Below are 22,478 nucleotides of genomic sequence, written 5' to 3'. Positions count from 1 at the left end.
CAGCAGCAGCACTGCCACGTACCTGGATAATGTAGAGTTGGGGTGGCAGCAAAGTCAAGGCTGCAAAATTGCACCGATGGAGCAACAATGCAATATTCAGAGGATGGCTCCTGGATATGTATTAATGTTAAACATAGTTCCACGGTCTCAGAGCTCTTTCTCCGAGGTCAGCAGGATCTGTGTGCATGGCTGATTATAGAGCAAAGCTGAACCAGGAAGCCTCCAGACAAATTTGCATGCTTTAAATGACACCCAGTTTTCACATTGGATGGGCCTCTGAACGAGTGGGAGTGGGAATGGTATGGTGGGGCGGGGGGGGGGGAGAATAAACTCCTGTGGCCTGTCCTTCTGTGCTAAAATCTGTTTTCCAAGTGAATAAAATATTATGATACAAACAATTATAATAAATAGCAGGAAGAATGAATACATAGAATCGGGAGCAAGCCACATTAAAATGAAGACAAAGGCTATTGGAAAAAGAACTCTACAAAATGATGTCAGAGGGGAGGTTAAGGAGATATCTTTGACAAAAGAGTTCAGTCTCCCGTGGCAGCCACAAAAAGCCCTGCTCTTGTAGTGAGTAACATAGACCCTATCTGAGTAGGACTATGAATCAGAATGGCCCCAGAAGATTCTCTGCTCTCCATGATGGTGCTGCATTGCTAAATGTTTCCCCCTCCTCTAAATAATATGGCACATGAAGCATTTGCTAGCACATTGGTTCTGTTCTCTTAGAAACTGTGTACATGGCAGAATGTGTTCTCTGTGTTGTTTCATCATTAATATAAACACTTTCATTCAGTTTTGGCTCTTAGATCTTTCCCCTCCCCACTCTTTTAAAAACTCATTTGAGACACTAACCTTGTCCTATTGGAGCTGTCCTTGATGCTTAAACTCTCTTTTATGTACTCATTAAGCTCACAGAATTCAACTTCTGCAGAGTTATTAGCTGTCTTACTTCATGTGTATGAAATTGCATCCTTTGTTAATTCAAACCTATAGACAGCAGCAGATCCCTGGGAAATTCTGTGTTCCACAGACTGAGGTGGCACAATTGGTATTGCTCTCTGCTAAAACTCTTGAGTGTAAATCCGTGCTGTTGAGCCATTTGGTATGGTAGGCACACATCAATAGCTGTATAATTTATTTCAAGATGTGAGCTCGATTAAGTGCAGAGTGTCTTTGTAAACACCTGCAGGGTTACTGAATAATAATAAAAAAGAATCTCTTGGAAAACCTTGAATCATCCTTGAAAACTTTGACACATCTTGTTGCATAAACATGTTTCCCTGAAATAAGAAATTCTTTGCTGGGGATACTTGTTTTTAAAAATAGTTTTTTTGTTTGTTTGAAGAACTAGAACTGCTTCCTGCCATGATATCCTCCTACACCTTTCCTGCAATTTAGTTTGCTGACACAGAACATAGCAAATGGATGGGGAATCTGTGGCCCTCCAGATGTTGTTGGACTATAACTTATACTGGCCTTAGCCAGCAGGGCCAATGGTTAAGGACAGAAGGAATTGTAGTCCAACATCTGGAGGGTCAAACATTCCCCATTCTTTGTTTATGCAAAGCTTGCCAATTATTATGTCATATTCAGTAAACAAATATTTACACAATTTTGTAACTATTCTGCTATCTCCTATACTGGTGGTATTGGTGGACTGTCCCACTGATGCTGGGGATGAATAATAGTAATTTTGTAAACTGAGGTTTTCCATTCTTCCCTGTCCTCTGCTTATTCCCCATTGACAGTCTTTTTACGGATTTGGTTCACCTTGCAAGCACCTGCCTTGCCCAAATTTTATTTATTTGTGCCACATTCAACAGCAACCTGTTTAAGAATTGCTGTTCCCTCAGTCTAGGTGGAGTGTATGTCTTCTCGTACTCCTGTTGGCTACATTTATGGGATCGGGTAGATTAAAAAAAAAATGGTGAGAAGAATATACAGGGCGAGTCCTTTAAAAGAGCCCCCCATGGATACAGAGTACACATGTTTGACGGGGCCTCTTTTAAAAGACTCACCCGGTATTATTGCTGTGTGTGTAAGTAAGTGTAATTGAATTGGCTGAATTCTGCTGCTATCTGATCCAGCCCAATTGTACCTCCATGATGTCCATGAGAGGGTAGAAAGGGAAACTGAGTTGAGGATGTGCTATGCATTACATTTATAGTCTACTTTTCTTTCATCATAGAACTCAAGGCAATGTGCATAGGATTCCCAACCAGGCTCCCTTCTAGGCACTCACAAGACACAGGCCTATTTAACTTCAGCAGAGTTGAAACACCATATGCTTGTAGAGCATGTTCTATAATCAAGGGTTCTTTCCCAAGCTTCTATTGCTCCATGGTCATAGTTCTGCCTGTTGCTCATACGAGAAAGTCCATGGCCTTTTCAGTATTGGTGCTTCTATTTCTGTAGTCACACTGTGTGGATAGCAGAAATTGCAGAAATATGGATGAGGTGCTGGTGTTGACCTACAAAACCCTAAATGATTTTGGACCTTGCACCTCTCCCTGTGACAGCCTGTCCTGTGCTTCTAGATCTATAGGTGAGCCCCTCGTCCTCTTGCATCACTCAGTGGAGAACATTCTACAGTCACATGGGATGCAGAGCATTCTCAGTAGTGGTATCCCACTTTGGGAATTCCCTGCTCCTAGAGAGGCATAAGCAAGGCCAGTGTGCATTTGTCATTTGGTTTGGAAGCTGCAGTTGGTGTAAAATATGGTGGCTCAACTGCTTACTGGGGCAAGACATTGTTTTACACTGCTGTTTGAAGAATTGCACTTGCTGCCAGTTATGTGCTGAGTTAAGTTCAGCATGCTGGTTTTAGTGTGAAGAACCCTATGCTGGGACCACCAGGAAACCTGAAAGATCATCTCACCACTTATTTACCCAATTCATCAGTGCACTCTACGGATGAGGGCCTCCTGCAGATACCATCTTACCATTAGGTGTGTTCCACACAATGTAGCAATCAAGCATTTAGTGTTGTAGCACCTACTCTTGTGGAATTATTGGAATATAAGGTCCTGTGTCTTTTCAGCACCTACTGAAGACCTTCCTATTCCAACAAGGTGATATATTTCCTAGCCTGCATCTATATTGGAGTTGTTTTTACGTTTTGTTTTGTCGTTTGGTTGCTTGCCACCTAGGTCTCTTTTGAGAGGAACAAGGGATATAAATTTAATAAATAAATAACTTTTCCAGCCCTGGGTGAAAACTCATCTGTTTGCTTTTTGGAGTTGCTATAGATTTTGTCATTACTGTAAGTTGCTGCCCAGGCTGTGACTCCTTGTGTGTTTAGAGTGCTATATATATTTTTTTATCTGCTTCCATAAGTTGTGCTGAATTGGTTCTACTGCCGTGTTATTGTGCTGTTTTATTATATTGTAATCTGCCCTGGGACCATATGATGAAGGGTTGGGTAGACATTCTCTTACAAATAAAATAAATAAATAAATATGTTCTCAGCTCCCACAAAGCTATGTGTTTTGGTGAAAGAATGTGTCAAGGAAAGAAAACTGGTTGGCTTTGCAGCTTTCAGCAAAGAACCTGCGGTATGCAGAGAGTAATACATTTCTCCCCTTTAGATTTGTCATCTAATCTTTTACGCCTTACCTTCACTATGACCTGTATTTGTCAGATCCCCTGAGGCTAGCATTGTTAGTGAGTGTGGCAACAGCTGTGCCATGTTAATGAGTCAGTAAAATGGGACAGTTGTCTGGCTGTTGCAACTCCTGCAGAATATTTATCCGCTTTGTCATATATTTTTAAGGGCACGTGTCCTGGTGCAGCATTGGTTACTTGATAAAAAGAGAGAAGCAAGTGCCCAAATGGCAGAAGGGAAGTTGATTAATTAGAGTATGAGATCTTGAGACCTCATCAGAATGTGTTAAACCTTAGCAAATTACCTGCATAATGCTTAATGTTTTTGACAAACACAAATGAATTCGTTACTGTGGATTTTATTACACAGGGCATTTTTAGTCTTCAGGCGCTAGCTACCAAAACAGCAGATCCATTATTGGGTACTATATATGCATCCAAACACATAAGAACATAAGAAGAGCCTGCGGATCAGGCAATGGCCCATCTAGTTCAGTATCATGTTCTCACAGTGGCCAGCCTGATGCCTGTGGAAAACCCACAAGCAGGACCCTAAGCACATGAGCACTATCCCCTCCTATGGTTTCAAGCAACTGATATTCAGAGGCATACTGCCTGCAGTGGGTGGGTGTTTATTTGTTGGGCATCTATGTTCTTCAAGGAAAGGATCTAGACTACTGCCACATAACTGTAAGAATCCTGACAGTGGTCCAAATACTAGGATCACTTTTTAAGAACTATGTGAAAGCACTGCTCATGTGAACAAAAAGTGAAGGTTTTGCTTGCCAACAGCTGTGTTGTTTTAAGCAGCAAAAATACACCAATAATAGATTTCCTCGAGGCACTTGGAAATGTTATTGTGTGGGTTCTTCATTATTGTACTTAGTCCATAGTCTGCAGATCAAGTGTCCTGATCAAGGGAATTAATATTCCTGTTCTCTTCTGCCTTGGTCAGACCACGCTTGGAATACTGTGTTCATTTCTGGGCTCTGCAGTTTAAGAAGGATATTGACAAGCTTGAACATATGCAGAGAAGTGAGGCCAAAATGATAATGTGTCTTGAAACTAAGTCTTATGAGGAACAGTTGAGGAAGTTGGGTATGTTTAGCATTGAAAAGAGGAGACTGAGAGGAGACATGATAGCCATCTTGAAGTATCTAAAGGGCTGTCACATGAAGGATGGAGCAAGCTTGTTTTCTCCTGCTCTGGAGGGTAGAGCCTGAGCCAATGGCTTCAAGTTACAAGAAAGAAGATTTTGACTAAACATTAGGAAGAACATTATGATGGTAAAAGCTGTTTGATAGTGGAAAGGCTCCATTGGAATGTGGTGGACTCTCTGCCTTGGAGGTTTTTAAGCAGAGGTTGGATGGTCACCTGTCATGTATGATCTAGTTGAGATTCCTGCATCTCAGGGGGTTGGACTAGATGACCCACGGGGTCCCTTCTAGCACTACAACTCTTTGTTATTCAAGTATATGCTTTCCTTCTTTCAAACTAAACCGTTCTTCTGTTAAAGTAATCAGCATTCTGTTTAGATGAGCAGGAGCTGTGAAAATAACATTCCACTTAGAAAGAGGCATGTGTTGTGAGGATTTGTTCATAGGTTGTATGTGTCAAGGGAGTTCTGGGAGAAAATGGACAAAGGTGAACAAGCATCAATGAAGGGAAATTAATGCCTTAATTACAATGTTCCAACGCAAGATGAATATTTCTCATCTAGGAGCATGAACCACTGGGGTATATATGCTATGCATTCATATAATTAGTAGTTGATATTTCAAAAGCAAAGCAAAGAAAATACTTGAAATGCCACTGTTGTGTATAAAAGTGGAAGAACCCCCTCCTCAAAGCAAAATAAAATAAGTGCAGTATTGATCAGTTCCACTTACAGTGAGTGGCAGTGTAGCTGACTCTGTGCATTAAAAAATATTAGTTAGGATTCAAGCAGAGCCACTGCCACTGATTAGTTTTCCATTTTATGTCAATAATGATACATATTATAAATTAGACTAAATCCATTTGTCTTGATGTTATGTGGTTCATGTATAGTTCATGTATAGAGAATGAATAGTTTTGGAATTATCATTACAAAAAAAGTGATGGGGGGATATTAAACACTTAAAGCAATCTTCCAAGTGTTGATCTTTACAGCAGACCTATAAAAATGCCCAGTACAAAGTAAATTATGGTTCAAGGTGTTTTAGCAAGTGTTGAGGTTTCATTATGGCTTTAATTTAAGCCTTTTATCTTACAAATCAAAATTATCTTCACAGAAAATGTTCAGGGTTGAAACCTTTGTGAAGTCACTTATGACCAATTCCCCGCCAAGGAAATTCACCCCTACCCTTACTTCAGTTACTGAATATGAAAAAGTCACTGGCAGCAATTTCAGAAGTGTATTCCAGTTGATTCAAACTAAGGAATCATTTTATTCGGTGTAGTTTTGGTTTGCTTTGTTTAGATCTATGAGTATGGACCAGGGCCAGATTTAGGTTTGATGAGGCCCTAAGCTACTGAAGGTAATGGGGCTCTTTATATAGCAGGTGGGGCCCATTACTTATATCATGGGATCCTACACAACACAAAACACTCTAGCTGGATGTAGGTTTTATTTTATTTTAACATATTTTGGAAATATGCATCCAGTGTTTTTTTCCTTTACATTTTTTTTGGGGGGGGCAAGAGAGCCAGGCCCTAAGCTGTATCTTGTTTAGCTTATACATAAATCCGGCACTGGTATGGACTCTCAGGCTTCTTCCATTGCAAAATCTGATGCCTCTGAACATCCTTGCCTTGAAGATTTTAACCAAGTATGAATTGAAAAAATCTGTTCACAAAGTTGCATTTTAAGGCTGCAATCTTAAACGTTGTTACTAAGTCCCACTAAAACGATTTCCACTAAGTTTCAACTACACATGTTGAGGATCAGGTTGTGAAATTTTAAGTTGCAACACTATTTCATAGAACCATGGAATTGTAGAGTTGGAAAGGACCCGGGGAGCATCTAGGCCAACTCCTTACAATGCAGGAATCTCAACAGTTTCAGGAGAATGTAAAGTCAAGGGAAATTATCAGTTGAGAAGTGCACTGAAAATGCAGCTCCTGAGACTAGCTTATTATGCTTATGTATGTTAGGTTAAGAGGTGATGGTATTCCTCCAATAAATGAAATATGATCTGCTTTAACAAGAAACTGCTGACAGAATTGCTCTACAAAATTGTAAATCAAAGTGTTACGGTAAAAATCTGGGTGTGAGGCTGTCAGCCACCCAGCTCGTCGGACTAAGTCCGCGGGTCCCTGCGGAGGAAAAATGAGCTCAGCCGGAGACAGGAGCAAGCTGCAGAAGATCCACGTTTATTGCGCAACAGGTTCAAGGCGAGATTGAACAGCGGGAAAGGGGTGACATGAGCTTTTGAAACTTCCCTCCATGTCCCATAATACAGTGCAAAATACATCATAGCTACATCATGAATACATTAAAGAGAGGTTGGGTTACACAGATGACATCATGAATACATTAAAGAGAGGTTGGGTTACACAGATGACATCATGAATACATTAAAGGGAGGTTGGGTTACACTGGATTAACATACAGAGGAGGGAGGGGGAATATGCAGAGCTGGAGATATGCGCAGATAAACATTTCCTGAGTACCGGTGATGAGAAGACAATAGTTCGAATATGTAAAGTCTGCCACCTGGCACTGCCCAGAGGAAAGGCCGGGCAGAGCGATTTGACCGGATTAGGGTCTTCCTGAGTACATGACATCTCGCTTGAGGGATTATGGAGGCAGGGGAGGTGTCATGGAGTCCTGAAGAGACTGAGTCGATCGACACCAAAACCAAGGAAATCTGAGTTACCGTTGATTTTATACGAATTTTAAAGGATTTTTAGTTCGTTTCAGTTCATTCTATATTGGTAATTGAAGTCGGAAACAAAATGGATACATTGTTGCAAGATTTGACACTTTTACGAGTTCACAAGTTTCGGTTCCATTGTTCTCCCAGCAGGGAGCCGTCAGTAGCTTGTCAAGAGGTTAAATGAGGCGTGCAAGAGCTCGCTGAGCTAGCTCTGCAAAACGAATGCATGGTTCTGATTGGATAGAACGCGGCCATTGAAACGAATGGGGATATAACTTTGTACGGTCTACCCACAGTAAAGATAGAGCGGGAAGGAGGCCTAAGAGTTCGGGCTTATTTCGCCCGCATAGGAAAGGGAAAGGCACTTTATTTATGGGGCTTGGGGTAGAGTGTGGTGCTTGTGTAACGGTGTGGGGGCTGAGGGGTCTGTGTAGGGCTGGGTGCCCTTGAGGTCATCGCCTCGGACCCTCTGGTGACCGGCGGAGGGTGAAGGGATGCATGCCCCCCCTTCCTTCCGTATCAAAGTATACGAGTATGATTTACATACAAGCTGTGAATTGGTTTTTCCTATGTGAGCAAAAATTCACTGTGTTCTAATATTTAGATACTGACTTGTGGGAAGTCTCTTGGTTTTCATGTCTATCTGTGTTAAAATGAGAGGTCTGCAAGTGCATTGTATGCAAGCTTCTTTATTTGAGGAAGTAATGGTGTACAGATTTTTTTGTGGTGATTACTGAGTTGGCTACCGTGTGCAGATAAGAATATGTTGCTGTACTGTGCAATCACTGGCTTTCCATCTGTAAGCTTTAGAGTTGTTGCTATAAAAGGCTAACCTCCTGCAGATATAGAGATTTTAGGTACATGACTGCAACAGGTTCCTGACCCTGGGTCCTCTGGGCTGTCAGTCAAAGATTCATTCTATAAATTGCTACCCAGCTCTAGACCAAGAAGAAGAAGATGCACAGGAATTCACAGGTCAGGTGAGAGTCATTGACCTTGATAAAAACTTCCAGATCCAGTTGTCTCATTGATCTGATTAACTAGGGCAGAAGTGGGTAGACTTTCAGGTTAGTTTTAAATAGAAACTTGAGATCCACCAGCGAGAGTCAGGTTGAGGATAGTGGGTGGGTCTGAGCACATCTGAACCCAGGAATTTGTTTCTAGTAACAAAAGTGAGTTATTGATTTGTTGGCACACAAATCTGTTTCTGGTTGTACAGTAAGCTTTCTTTCTTCCAGCAGCTGAATTTAGAGAGATAATACTTTGTTGTATTAGAAAAAAAGATATAAAAGTCGATCTTGATCTGCCTTTTGCCTGACCCTAAAAGAGGGGTCTTTGCTCCTGTTATTCCATTGCCTTATGATTTGCCCTTAAGTTTATGGAACTCTGTTCAATCAACACTTGCTTGATTGCCAAACAATGATTTGCATTAAATAATTAAGTAACTTTCCTAAATGGGTGGAGTCCCTTTCTAGTGTGGTGAAATGCCGTTGGAAAAATTAACAAATTGCATGGAGAGTGGCCCTGTTACCTAATTGCTTAGTCATTTGGCTGTACAGATTAAGGCTCTTTTTCAAGTTCATGTCTAAGCATTGCTGCTACTTTTACACCAGTCTTATTCAGTTTAATGTTGGTTCTGGATTCTTAGTCAACATGGGTGGTGAATGTACAGCTTTTGATGGCAACCTGCTTGCATCTTTGCCTGTATTATTCTGCGAAGCACTATGTGTGGAAAGTGGAACTTGAGCCCCTAAAAATGACCACCTGGTTGTGTGCATGAGAATTATCCAAAACATACTGGAGTGGAGGTTAACATACCGTATTTTTCGCATGATTGGACGCACCGGACCATAGGACGCACCTAGTTTTCACGGGGGGAAATCAAGGAAAAAATATGATTCCCCCCCCCCCGCAGCTCTGGGAGCAGTGGACAGGCTGCACGCAGCCTGTGCGCTACTCCAAGACCTTCTCCCTGCTTTTGCGGGAGGTGGCGGAATTCCCCCACCTCCCGCAAAAGCCCACAGGAGCCCCGCGTGACTCCTGCGGGCTTTTCGACCAGGAGGGAGAAGGGACTGAAACGGCCAGTCAGTCCCTTCTCCCTCCTTGGGGAAAAGCCCCCAAGAGCTGGTCGCTCTTTAAAGGCTGCGCGGCTCCTGTGGGCTATCTTGCGAGGTGGGGGAATTCCCCCACCTCCTAGAAAAGCCAGCAAAGCCGCGCAGCCCATTTAAAGAGCGCACAGCTTTTGCCTGCTTTTGCGGGAGGTGGGGGAATTCCCCCATCTCCCGCAAAAGCCCGCAGGAGGGAGAAGGGACTGACTCGGCCAGTCAGTCCCTTCTCCCTCCTTGGGGAAAAGCCCCCAAGAGCTGCGCGCTCTTTAAAGGCTGCGCAGCTCTTGCAGGCTTTTCTGGAGGTGGGGGAATTCCCCCACCTCGCAGAAAAGCCTGCAAGAGCCGCGCAGCCTTTAAAGAGCGCACGGCTTTTGCCTGCTTTTGCGGGAGGTGGGGGAATTCCCCCATCTCCCGCAAAAGCCCGCAGGAGGGAGAAGGGACTGACTCTGCCAGTCAGTCCCTTCTCCCTCCTTGGGGAAAAGCCCCCAAGAGCTGCGCGCTCTTTAAAGGCTGCACGGCTCTTGCAGGCTTTTCTGCGAGGTGGGGGAATTCCCCCCACCTCCTAGAAAAGCCAGCAGAAGCCACGGAGCCCCTTTAAAGAGCGCGCGGCTTTTGCCTGCTTTTGTGGGAGGTGGGGGAATTCCCCCATCTCCCGCAAAAGCCCACAGGAGGGTTGGAGAGTAGCGGGAAGGCGTCGGGCGCCTTCCTGCTGCCCCCCATCCTCTGGGGCTGGCGATGGGGGAAGCGCTGCTTTCCCCACCGCCAGCCTCCAACCCGGGTTGGAGAGTAGCGGGAAGGCGTCGCGTGCCTTCCTGCTGCCCCCCATCCTCTGGGGCTGGCGATGGGGGAAGCGCTGCTTTCCCCACCGCCAGCCTCGAAGCCGGGTTGGAGAGTAGCGGGAAGGCGTCGCGCGCCTTCCTGCTGCCCCCCAATCTCTGGGGCAGGTGATGGCGGAAGCGCTGCTTTCCCCACCGCCAGCCTCGAAGCCGGGTTGGAGAGTAGCGGGAAGGCGTCGCGCGCCTTCCTGCTGCCCCCCAATCTCTGGGGCAGGCGATGGGGGAAGCGCTGCTTTCCCCACCGCCAGCCTCGAAGCCGGGTTGGAGAGTAGCGGGAAGGCGTTGCGCGCCTTCCTGCTGCCCCCCATCCTCTGGGGCGGGCGATGGGGGAAGCGCTGCTTTCCCCACCGCCAGCCTCAAAGAGCAGACTCTCCTGGCTTCAGCGGAAGCAACGCGAAGCCTCCGGAGCGCAGGCTTCTGAGGCTTCGCGTCGCTATCACTGAAGCCAGGGAGCCTGCATTCGCTCCATAGGACGCACACACATTTCCCCTTCATTTTTGGAGGGGAAAAAGTGCGTCCTATAGAGCGAAAAATACGGTATTTAGGTTAGGTGACTGCCACAATTCAGCAGCAGTCCATTTGTAGAATACTGTCCCAAGAGTGTCTCGCCTAATGCAGACATCACCATCTTTTGGATGCCAGAGAAATAAGCTCTTATTTTTCCAGGCAAAAATGGTCACTGGTATTGTGTTGGTTTTTGTGATATTCCTTTGGAAGCAGGGAAGAAATAATCTGTGTTGTAACTGATCTTCATGAGTGATCTTTTTAGTGTATTAGTTTTTTAAACAGATATATTCATTACAATTTATTTATTTTTTTGCGACCATGAGTTGCATCAGGACTTCAGTGTTTGTATAAAGCATTACATAAATAATAATAATAATAGCAAGTACCCTGTGTCTAGACTTTGCAACTATTAAGAGGCAATGTATTGTTGCACATGAAATTGTTTGATGTCTTCTTATGGAAATTTTTGATTCTTTAAAAAAACACTATGACTTTGCTTGCAAACTGCAGGGCAAAAGGCATGAGCAACTAGAGAGTTGAGCTACAGGTCTCCCTGCATTTTATTAAAGGGTGTGCAGGAAATGTTGCCTCTTTGAGAGGACTCCTTAATATCTATTCCTGTATCTAGAGTTTCAGTCTTAACAAGGTAATTAATAGCTTGGCTTGAGTGTTGCCTCCCCTCCTCCCCTTTGACACAAATTGTAGGGATTGGAAGTTGCAGCCCCAGCTATACTTCTTGACTTACATATTATTGAACTAGTTCACCATTTCTCTTGTCAGTGCAGAGAGCAGGGTCAGGGACAGGACTTTTAAGCAATGGAATGGCAGCTAAATTATCTAGCTACATTGGAATTATTAACTAAATGGCTACTCCCAGACAACAGGTAATAATTTTTCTCCAGGCCATTACCTCTGGATCAATTTAGATGCCATCTGAAACCATAGATTGTGAAGCTTAAATCCAAACCTTTATTACCAGTAACTTTCTATTGCAATACCTTCCTGAAGTTATCGGTAGTTACCGTATTTTTCCCTCTATAACACGCAGATTTTTTCTCCTAAAAAGGAAGGGGAAATGTCTGTGCGTGTTATTGAGCGAATGTGTGGTCCCTGGAGCCAAATGGCAAAAAAAATCAGGCAAAAATCAAATCGCGCGTCTCGGAGAAGGGAAACCTGAAAAGAGGAAGTGGCTGCTTTCCTGCATTCTGCCTCAGGGTCTTACTGCCCTCCCTCCTCTGTTTCCTTGCTGTGTTTGCTCAAACGGAACAAAGAGCAGGGAAAGCCCCTCCCCTCCAGGCAAGCAGAGTGTCGTCTCTGTGCTCCGGTGCTGCTGAAAACATGCAGGAGAGAGAGAGAGAGAGAGAGAGAGAGAGAGAGAGAGAGAGAGAGAGAGCTGGCTGGCTTGGGTGGGTAGGTGAGGGAAAACTTTTGCCTTCCTTTCCTCCCTCCCGTTATACCCCTCTCCTGCATTCTTAGCCAGCTGCTTCTCTGCACACCCCTCTCGTGCTCCTTGTCCATTCTGTATTTTTCCTTCCTTCCCCACTTAAAATGTGGTTAAAAAGCATGGATCCACATGGATCCTCAGGATCTTTGCATTGGGTCACCCCAAATTCACCATCAGATCACATAGCATGTCCATGGCTACAGCCTGCCCCCCAAAAATCACACACGCACTGTTGCCTGGGGCTGCAATGGTGCAAAAATGTGGTTAAAAAGCATGGATCCACATGGATCCTCAGGATCTTTGCATTGGGTCACCCCAAATTCACCATCAGATCACATAGCATGTCCATGGCTACAGCCTGCCCCCCCCCAAATCACGCACCCACTGTTGCCTGGGGCTGCAATGGTGCAAAAACGTGGTTACAAAACATGGATCCTCAGGATCTTTGCATTGGGTCACCCCAAATTCACCATCAGAGCACATAGCATGTCCATGGCTACAGCCTGCCCCCCCCAAAATCACACACCCACTGTTGCCTGGGGCTGCAATGGTGCAAAAACGTGGTTACAAAGCATGGATCCACAGGGATTCTCAGGATTTTTGCATTGGGTCACCCCAAATTCACCATCAGATCACATGTCTGTGGCCACAGCATGAAGCACAAAAATGATACATCCACTGTTTCATTCAGAATGTTTTTTCCCTTGTTTTCCTCCTCTAAAAACGATGTGCGTGTTATGGTCAGGTGCGTGTTATCGAGCGAAAAATACGGTAATGCAGACTGACTTGGGCATGTGAAACTAACAGTATTGTTGGCGTAACAGCATGAATGAGAAATTATTCTTGCCAGAGATGCCAATAAATATTTTACTCTCTTTAAATTATCTAGTTTATGTAAAAATTGAAATGAGATCTTACATGAAGCATTGTTTACTGAAATGAATGAGTAGAGCTCTTGGAAGAAGGACAGCAGGAAAAGACTATGGCTACAGGACTTCCAATCTATGCTGATGATGAGGTACTGGAATCACAGGGTGGGGTTGGATAGTGCTAGTCACTAAGGATGTTAAAGAGTCCAACTCCACTTCTTCAGGTTCTGCTCTAGCAACAACTAAGCTTGCCTACTCTCTCTCAGCCTCTCCCTTTCTCTGTCTCATGTTTGCAGTGCACTCATGCTGGTTTCGAAATGGCACCAATGTCCACAGCACTTTTCTGTCCAGTTAGGAATGCTGAAGCCAGCTGCACGTTGTTCTACACTTCAGTGTTTTCTTAAGTGCAGTGCATAAATGACATTTGCAAAAGCTACACTTAAGTTTCCTTTAGAAACAAAGCATTTGTTTTTGATGAGTTCAATAATGGTTACTGAATAAATCTTGGCCACAGATCCTGGTTAGTGAGACACAGCTTAACCATGAATCCAAGTTTGGAATACATGCTAAGCCAAACCTTGGATTAGTTCAGCAAAGCCAGGGAGTATATATTAAAAAAAGACCAGGAAGGAGCAGTAAAAGTGGTTGTGAGCTTTGCTGCTCCTCAGGAGCCTCCATGTTTCCACAGTACTGGTAAGCCCTGGGTGGCTTAGTGTGGTGTGCAAACTGGGGCATTTTCTCAGATGAGGTGGGGGAAGGTATTTTAGAGTGTAGTTATTGACTTTGCAAAGATTAGACAAAAGCAATATGCATCAACTTTGGTCTGTACTGCTTGCTCCTAATGTAGCTATGCTTAAGATGTAAACTAACTTATATTAGCAGGTAGAAGCAACTGATTACACTCTTAAGGAATCCTCGGGTTGGTGTAAAATTCATTCCAAACTGTGCAGTAAGTGAGCCCGGGAAGTTCTGTTTTGAGAAGAGTAGCTTTTCATCCAGCTAGTCATTAAAATCAATTTTCTTTCCTACTTGATTCAATTTTTTTCCTAAGGCAGTAAAAGATTTCTGCTTATTCCCTAAACTGTCTGGCAGTCTGGGGAGAGTGCCAGTATAGGGGAAATGGAGGAGCTCTGTTTTGTAGTTAATGATATCAGCTAGAAAAATCAGAGAGGCTGTCAAAATGGTACGCTGTTGCCAAAACAGGTAATTCTTTAAACTTCATGTAATAGAAGCTGGTAGAGTAGGGGAAGAGGAAGTAGATTCTGATCTGAAAGTTTCATTTACTCACACTCTCTCTGTCTGTGTCTGTGTATATGTTGTGATATGAGTAGCTTCTAAGGACAGACAGCAAGCCAAAATAGAGTTGTGGTATTATGTAGAATTTTAAAGTGGTCAGAGTTAAAGATATGCCTCACTGGGGCATGTCAGAGGATGCAAGGGGAGAAAAGAAAGAAAACTGTGCAGTCACATAAACCAGAGTAGCCAACACGGTGTCCTTCAGATATTGTCGGGCTAAAACTCCCATCATTCCTGACCATTGGCCATTGCCGACTGGGGCTGATGGGTGTTGGGAATTCAGCAGCACCCGGATGGCATCATTTTGGCTGCCCAGTACAAACCATGATGTCCGCATAAAAGCCTTCTGCATGGAAGCTGTATTGCAAACTATGAATCTGTGTGAGCCTGAGTGCTGTTGAGCCATGAGCCTGATGGCAGCCCTCCAAGGTGCCTATGTGGGGGCCCCATTGCATCTGAACCAGGCCCATATTCAAGTGAAATGCCTTTCATTATGATAGTAGGGAGAGGCTGTGTATTGTAGCAATTTATCTGGGTAGGAGTACAGCTATCTCTTGTTTCTGCAAGGCTGGGCAATGGTGAAGGAAGGATGTGGCGATGACTCAGCAGGCAACGAATGAAGCTGCTTTGCACAGTCAGGCTATTGTTCCATCTAGCTCAGTATTATCTATGCTTAATGGCAACGGCCGTTCCAGAGTTCTGGGCCAGGGATTGAACTTGGGACATTCTGCAGGCAAGGCATGTGTTCTGCCACACTCCATTCTCCAGGTTGCACTGACAAAATGAGGGTAGCTTTATGGTAGGAACGACCACCCTCCCCGCCCTGCAACATATGCATTAAAATGATTGGGTTGCTTAGAAATTAAGTAAAGTGAATCCATGAGCTGAAATAGCTGATTGAGGGATTGAAATCAATTGGTTGAACATGCAGGATGGAGGTTCATAGGTGAAAACACCTCGCCATTTGGTGTAGTTGAAAACCAGCTGCACTTGTGAGTTTGCTTTCCTCATATCCACATAGCGATTGTTAGGAGCTTTTGGAAGAGTTAGATCAGTCTGGCAGAGAGAGAGAGAGAGAGAGTCAGAGACAGACAGACAGACAGAGAGAGAGAGTCTATAATAAGTATATATCTTAACATTTTACATTTTGGGTTAGATTGAAGTCGTATCTACTGAGCATATCTCAGGATGAGGCCACCCAAGTACTTAAAGTGCTGTTAACCAGATTTGTGGCATGTAATGTACTCTCTGCTCTGCAAATCTGCGCTGCATATGATGGAAAAAAAGAGCATATTATGTCATCTGCTTCTGGTCCACTCTTCTGAAATAAATTAAATTAAGCATCCTTTTTATATGAAATTGTTTACAGTTGGTAGAAAACATAAATGCAATTTATTTTTAGACCTGTGTAATAAGATTCTCTTTTAAATATTTATTTTGTGGAGGCGTCATGAGCAGCTCAACGCTAAGGCTCAGTTGGCAGAAAATTGCTGTTAGTGCTTCTTTTAATCTTATGGAACAGGATCAATTACTTTAGCAGTAGGGCTAACACTAAGGTAAACAATTGTTTTCTTTTTTTATATTATATATATATATATATATAGTATATATATATATATATATATATATATATATATATATATATATATATATAGTGTATGCAGATTGGTAGATATTTTTAGATCTGGCCTTTGAATGGCTTTTTCTAGCCCGGGTGTAGGATTTATTAAGGAACAGCTTTTGATGGTTAATTAAAATGGACATAAGATCTTTTAAAGTCCTGTTGATTTAAGAACAGAAGAAGAGACTGCTGGGTGATGCCAGTGAGCTATCTAGTTCAGGAAGTCCATATGCAAGCCCTAAGTGCAGGAGTCTTCTTTCTCCTCACTTGTGGTTCCCAGCAGCAGGCATTCAGAGGCATCCTACCTCTGCCAATGGAAGAGTTTCAGTGGGAGACTAGTGCATATGGTGCATATTCCTTTTGTTGAGAAACACTTGACTTCGGCTTAGTTGTATCCAAAGTTCTTAACTGTCACAGTATTTGACATGTAGATGCCATATTCTTAATTCCTCAGATTTTGAACAGAACAGTTTTCACCTGGGCCATCTTTCTTGTTGACCTGTTGCTTCTTAAATATGTAGAGCTACTTCTGAGTATTAACTCAAGAGTCATTTTAACCATTTCATTTGAATGCTCAATCAGCAGGAAACTAACGTAATCACAGATTTTCCAGTAACTTCAACTCAGTTGGAGTTGGAGATTTCTTACAAATTTAGCTGTGTGTTATCTCTAACAATGGCATGAATGTGTCCTTCACTCGTTTTCAAGCCCTTGCATCTTTTTGTATTATTCTTTTGCATCTCTAACCAGTCTTCAATGTCTTTAATCTTATTGTCACTATTGTTCAGCTTTGACAACACTGTCCTATCTTGTATCACTATAGTGCCTGCGGCTTTGTCCTTGATCTTTATCCTTAGAAAATAGTATATGTAGCAGTGGTGGGTGGGTTTTTTATGCTGTTGTTTTTTAAAATCCCTGTTCCACAGATATGTGTTGTGTGGAAATAAAATGGCTTAACAATAACTGGATGCTCAGGGCCATACAATTTTCCTTGTTCTATATTACCATGCTGATATTGAATCCCTTACAACCCAAGACTTAATCAGAGGTCCACAAATTATGGCTATGCTTGGTAGCTCAAGCATTAATTATGTAAACAGGGTTTGTGTAGGCTGATTTCCTCTCCTGCCCCCTTTTAAAATTGATGTCAGTTTTGGCAGGGTTGTGTTATGGTTGTTTTCCTTTGAAAAATTTCAAGACTGTCATGTTAGTTTAGGTAGTTGGCTTCCGTTGCTGTTTTTTGGCAAAACCATCAAATGTTGGGAAAGTGTGGAACTTGACCAGTAAAATGTTTGTTTTAATTTTCTGTCTAATAAATGTTATAAAATGAAGGGAAGAAATTTTTTTACAAATGAGTCCCATGGCATGTTAAATACTTTTTTCCCTGGAGTTTTCATAACAGTAAAAGATGCACTTCTGAGATGAATCTACCCCCTCCCCCAAGCTTTATCACTGAAAATATCTACCCACAGCTACATGTGTTTCATAGAATTGTAAAGTTGGAAGGGACCCCGTCTAGTTCAACCTTGCACTGTACTTGCTCCTCTGACTGAGAATTGGTGTCCAAGATCAGGGGATGGAGTTGATTTTGTAGCTCCAAATACACAGCATGTCTCCTGCTTTTTTGTGTTACATTCCACCAGGTGTTCACTTCCTGAACTGGGCAATCTTCCTTCTCCCTAGGGGCACTGCCCCAGCATCCTTGTTCCAGGACAGTCCACTCTGGTCTAGCGAGAATTTCCTCATCTTGTTTGTGTTTATCAGAATTCACGAAGACCCCCCCTTTCTTATAAACCTTCATTTATTTTATTTTTATGTTATTACATTTATATTCCAACTTTCCTTCAAGGACCTCAACTTGGCATACATGGATCTCCCCCTCTCCATTTTATTCTCACAGTGTAGACAATAATGTGTTAGATGGACTTATAGTCTGACTTTGTAAAAGGCAGCTTCCTATGTTCCTTAGGGCGATAAAAACAGAATTTATTCACCTTTCTTCCTCAGTTCTTTATTTTAAGCTCTCACAAGAGTTGATCGGTTTGCGAGGCTCATGATGATTTTTAATTGCCATATTACCAAGCTCTGAAGAAAACATTGGCTCCAAATTCATATGGGCAGGTGGTTAAGCAAATCAAGAGCAGCAGGGGAAAAGGGGGTTCAAGTAGCTCCACTGTGACTATCATATAACTGTCTCTGGGAGTTATTGTGAGGCTTTTGTCTACACACATCATAGCCCAACAAATTTAACTTTTCCCCAGGAGCTATATCAGTTTAGTAACTATACAGATACCCAGCTGCGTCTCAGACATATGCCATGTTATGCTGTCAAGCTGATTATAATTATTACTTTAAATGAAATTTGGGGTATTTGTTTAGAACCTTAGTGGAGTATTGTTTATTTCATGAACAAAACTCACAGAACTGTCAGTAGTTGTAGGACCGCTTTCCACATCAACATGTATGCTGAAGAGCTGCTTTATCCTACAAAGGGTTCTGGAAGTGTTCAGTATGTTGAAGGAAAAGTATAACTTGGAAAAGTTTGGCCCCATGGGTAAACCCCTGATAGCTACTGCAAATCTCAGGGTTTCCTGGCACACTTGAAAACAATTGTTATCCAGGGAGGCATAAATTTCGGCTTGGTAGCCAAACATCTTTTCCAGAAGCCAGCAAGTCTGACTTACCTATTTCTTGGTCCACAGATAAGTGCATCACTTCTGCAGCCTTTTCCCTTGGTGAGGTGAAGTTAGTGGGAAGAAGTGGCAGGCAGGCTGAAAAGTGTGTTGCCAGCAACACATTCCCTCTAATCCATGACATTGCATCACAGCAGAAGTTGCAGGCCATTCCCATCTTCATTCTTTGCTTTCCTGCATTGCCAAATGATGGGAAGACTCCATGTTTGCACCTTTCAGCAGAGTAGTAGGAGTAGTAGGAGTTGGTGAGTGTTGAAGCAATATTATAAAACACCTCACGAAAAGCCCTATGATTTCCATATCACAGATGGGACCTACTAGACCAAATTAGGTTTTGCAGATCCCGAACAAGGCATTGTAACCCTACTTGAATGTCACACGAAAAATCATAAGACTACAATCCCCACTGAGATGACATCCTGGAAATAGGAATCACTTGCCCTCAAGCCAGCTTCTGCCAAATCTTTAAATCTAGAAGAGAGAACATTTGGGGCAGGTGAAGTGTTTTTCAGGGGGCAGTTCAAAGGGCGTTCCTGCCTATTATTCTGTTCTTGTTATTATTACTGGCCAATTAAAGGCTGACCATAAGTTTGGGAAGATTCTGTTCAGACTTTGTAAACAGGATATTAAATAGTGAGAGGCTCTGGAGCGCCTGTTGTTTTAAAGCCTCCATTTGTCTTCACGCAAATGATGATTCAGGGACAAGCAAAGAAAAAAGAAAAATGGTTGATCACACCATGAGAAAAGTGTCTGCTGATGGATTCATTTCTGTGGGACTAAGCTGTGTAAGATGGCATGCTTGACAGAAAGTTGGAGAGGTTTCAAGATGCTCAGTGCAACCAAGGACTCCTGTATCTGTTAGAATCATGGGTGGTTGCCACAGGCCTGTTCAGCAGCACTCCAAGCACAAAGGAGACTTCTCCCCACCCCCCACCCCGAAAATAGAACTACATTGCTTGCTCAAGGTTAAAAGTGATTTCATGTTGCATTATCTTAACGTCTACCCTTGTCAGTTCTCATACATGTCTATTTAGGAGGGAGGAAGTGCGTGTGTGTGTGCATGAAAGGTATAGACCCTAGCACTCGGAGCTTAGCCTCCTTCAGTCCATCTGCCTCTCATCTCTCTGCAGAGTATATTTTTAATCATTTACAGTAGAGGTTTTTGTTAGAAAGTGGGAGGTGGCAGATATCACCGTATAAAGAAGGATTACCATCTGACATTAAGAAGGGAAGGACTTCAGCATGCAACATTGCAAGAGCAGCCTGAGAAGAATGGAGTGTGACTATCTGAGGGCTGTTCATGAGGAGATGTGGGAGAACAGCTGTTTTTATGATGTATAGGTGGGGGAACAGGATTGACCCAAGACCTCTTCTTTATTTTATGTATTTGAGAGCATTTCTAGGTCATGTAATCTTGCAGCCTGAGGTGAAGCAGCAAATGGTTTTTCCCCACCCTGCCCTTGTACCTTGGGACTCAAGGTGCGAGTTGCTTTGGCAGCTGAGGCAGGAAATCCCGCAAGTACCTCTCCCTCCTCTTGGCAGTAAAAATACAATAACAACTATCAATTTGTTGCACTTCGGTGACATCTGAAGTCATCAGCTAGATGCCGCCATCTCCGCCAAGAGGACTGACAATAAACCATCCTACTAATCTTATATAAGCAAATGATTAACAAAATGTGAACTAATTATTCGTGGAAGTCACTCATTGATTTTAGGCTATGCGTGTTCTTTGAAAAGATAAGCTTAAACTATATTTCCATTATATCACAGAATGAAACTGGAAACAACTTTCATTTCCAAATTATCTACACCATTCTTCCCCAGCCTTAGGTCTCCACATGCTGTTCAGCCACGACTTCTGTCATCGCTGACCATTGACCCGTTGGCTAAGGATGGTGTGGGGATGTGCATGTAGCAACACTGTGGCTGTGCATGGATGCATAAATTGTGCTTGAATACTTCTGTTAGGGGAGGGGTAGTACTTTTGGTAGGGGACGCATCATGCTCCTTCTGGGATAGTTTGTCCCACCTTTGGTCCCCACCCTGCACTCAGCTCTCACCTGTGGCTCCTAGAACCTGTCAGCCTGAAACAGCAGCCATACTCTGGCTAAACCAGCAGTAAACGGCGTTTCCGTGCGCTCTGGCACCCGTCATGGTGTTCCGTATGCCAGAAGCGATTTAGTCATGCTGGCCACATGACCTGGAAAAGCTTTCTGCAGACAAATCACCAGCTACCTCAGCCTGAAAGTGGAGATGAGTGCCGTACCCCATAGTCAGATTCAACTGGACTTAACCGTCCAGGGGTCCTTTACCTTTCAAACCAGGCTGGCTGAACCACGTGAAGGTAGCTGATGGGTCTCAAACACTCAGTGAGTTAGGGACTTCCCCTGTATGCAAAGACAGGCTCTGGAGGATTGAGTGGAAGAGACCAATAGTGGATCCAGTGGTCAAGAAGGCAGTTTCTGCACTTGCTATAGAGGGTATTGAAGGGCAACCTGGAAAGGTAGCCCATCTCAGATAAGGAAGACTCTGATCCTAAACTTCTGCTGCTTTGCAGGATATATTCAGGAGAACAAAAGGCTAAGGCGTAAACTCTACACAAATCCAGCGTGGCAACCCTAAGACTATTGGATGGCGCCTTGTATGCCTCCTTCCAGAACTTCTGCGGCCAAGCTGGTGCCAAATGTATTGCTCTGCTTTCCTTTAAACCACATTGGCAAGGCCAAGAGGGGGATCTTGTCGTCTGGGCAGCCCAGCACCTCCATACAAACTGCCCATGCTTGTGCCCCAGGGTGGTCACTTAGGTGGTGCTAACACAGCAGTTTGATTTTACCCCCCGGAAGCGTACTCCATTGTCTCTTGAGATAGATGGATGCTAACAGCTCTTCTGTCCCAAATGTAATGTCTTGCACATATACTATAGGACATCAGGTGATAAGGTCAGCCCAGGGACCATATCTGTTAAAGACACATTTCTTGATCCATTCCCAAATGTTTCCTGGACTCTATGGTCACTTGTGTCATAAAATATTGATTCATAACAATTTACCAAGAAAGCACATTGTCCTGCTTTCCAAGGCTGGCAATGGGGAATTATAAACATGAAAACAGCTTTGAAGAGTTTTGGTGGGTATTTTTGCTACTCTAAATTACCATATGTTTCCTTTTCTCTTGCAGCAGCAGGATGGAGTTGAATAGCAACAATATGTTGACTAAGGAGCCAGAGTGAATAGCACCGGAATTTTGATTGTTACCTGCCTGGACTATGAACTGAGACATTGGCGTGGACTTTTCAAACCTTTTCCAGTTGACTCCAGAGCTGGTTGAACAGCCATGGCATTTTTTACTCCATGGAAGTTGTCCTCTCAGAAACTTGGCTTTTTTCTGGTGACCTTTGGCTTCATTTGGGGAATGATGCTGCTGCATTTTACAATCCAACAGAAGACTCAGCACGAAAGCAGTTCGGTGCTTCGTGAGCAAATACTGGACCTCAGCAAAAGATACATAAAAGCACTGGCGGAAGAGAATAGGAACGTGGTGGATGGACCATATGTTGGTACGATGACTGCGTATGGTGAGTAGGCTTCCTAAAACAATTAGACGTTGTCCAGGGGCTGCTGTTGTAACAA

The 22,478-nt window shown here is 43.3% G+C and overlaps 1 protein-coding gene across 4 annotated transcripts in view; it reads left to right on the top strand.

Moving 5' to 3' along the window:
• MGAT5 (alpha-1,6-mannosylglycoprotein 6-beta-N-acetylglucosaminyltransferase) overlaps positions 1-22,478 on the top strand; it is a 122,776-nt gene that overhangs the window by 29,871 nt on the left and 70,427 nt on the right. For all 4 annotated transcript variants that reach the window (XR_014540974.1, XM_083582273.1, XM_083582274.1 and 1 more), the window contains exon 2: positions 22,027-22,423. Coding sequence is in view for 3 of the 4 variants with exons in the window: in XM_083582273.1 (XP_083438399.1) it covers positions 22,183-22,423 (241 nt within the window). In the remaining variant the exon portion in view is untranslated. The remainder of the gene's footprint in view (positions 1-22,026; positions 22,424-22,478) is intronic.

The sequence above is a fragment of the Podarcis filfolensis genome, assembly GCF_964270895.1.
Source record: "Podarcis filfolensis genome assembly, chromosome: 1".
NCBI classification, from domain to species: Eukaryota; Metazoa; Chordata; class Lepidosauria; order Squamata; family Lacertidae; genus Podarcis; species Podarcis filfolensis.
This window is presented reverse-complemented; position numbering and strand designations above follow the sequence as displayed.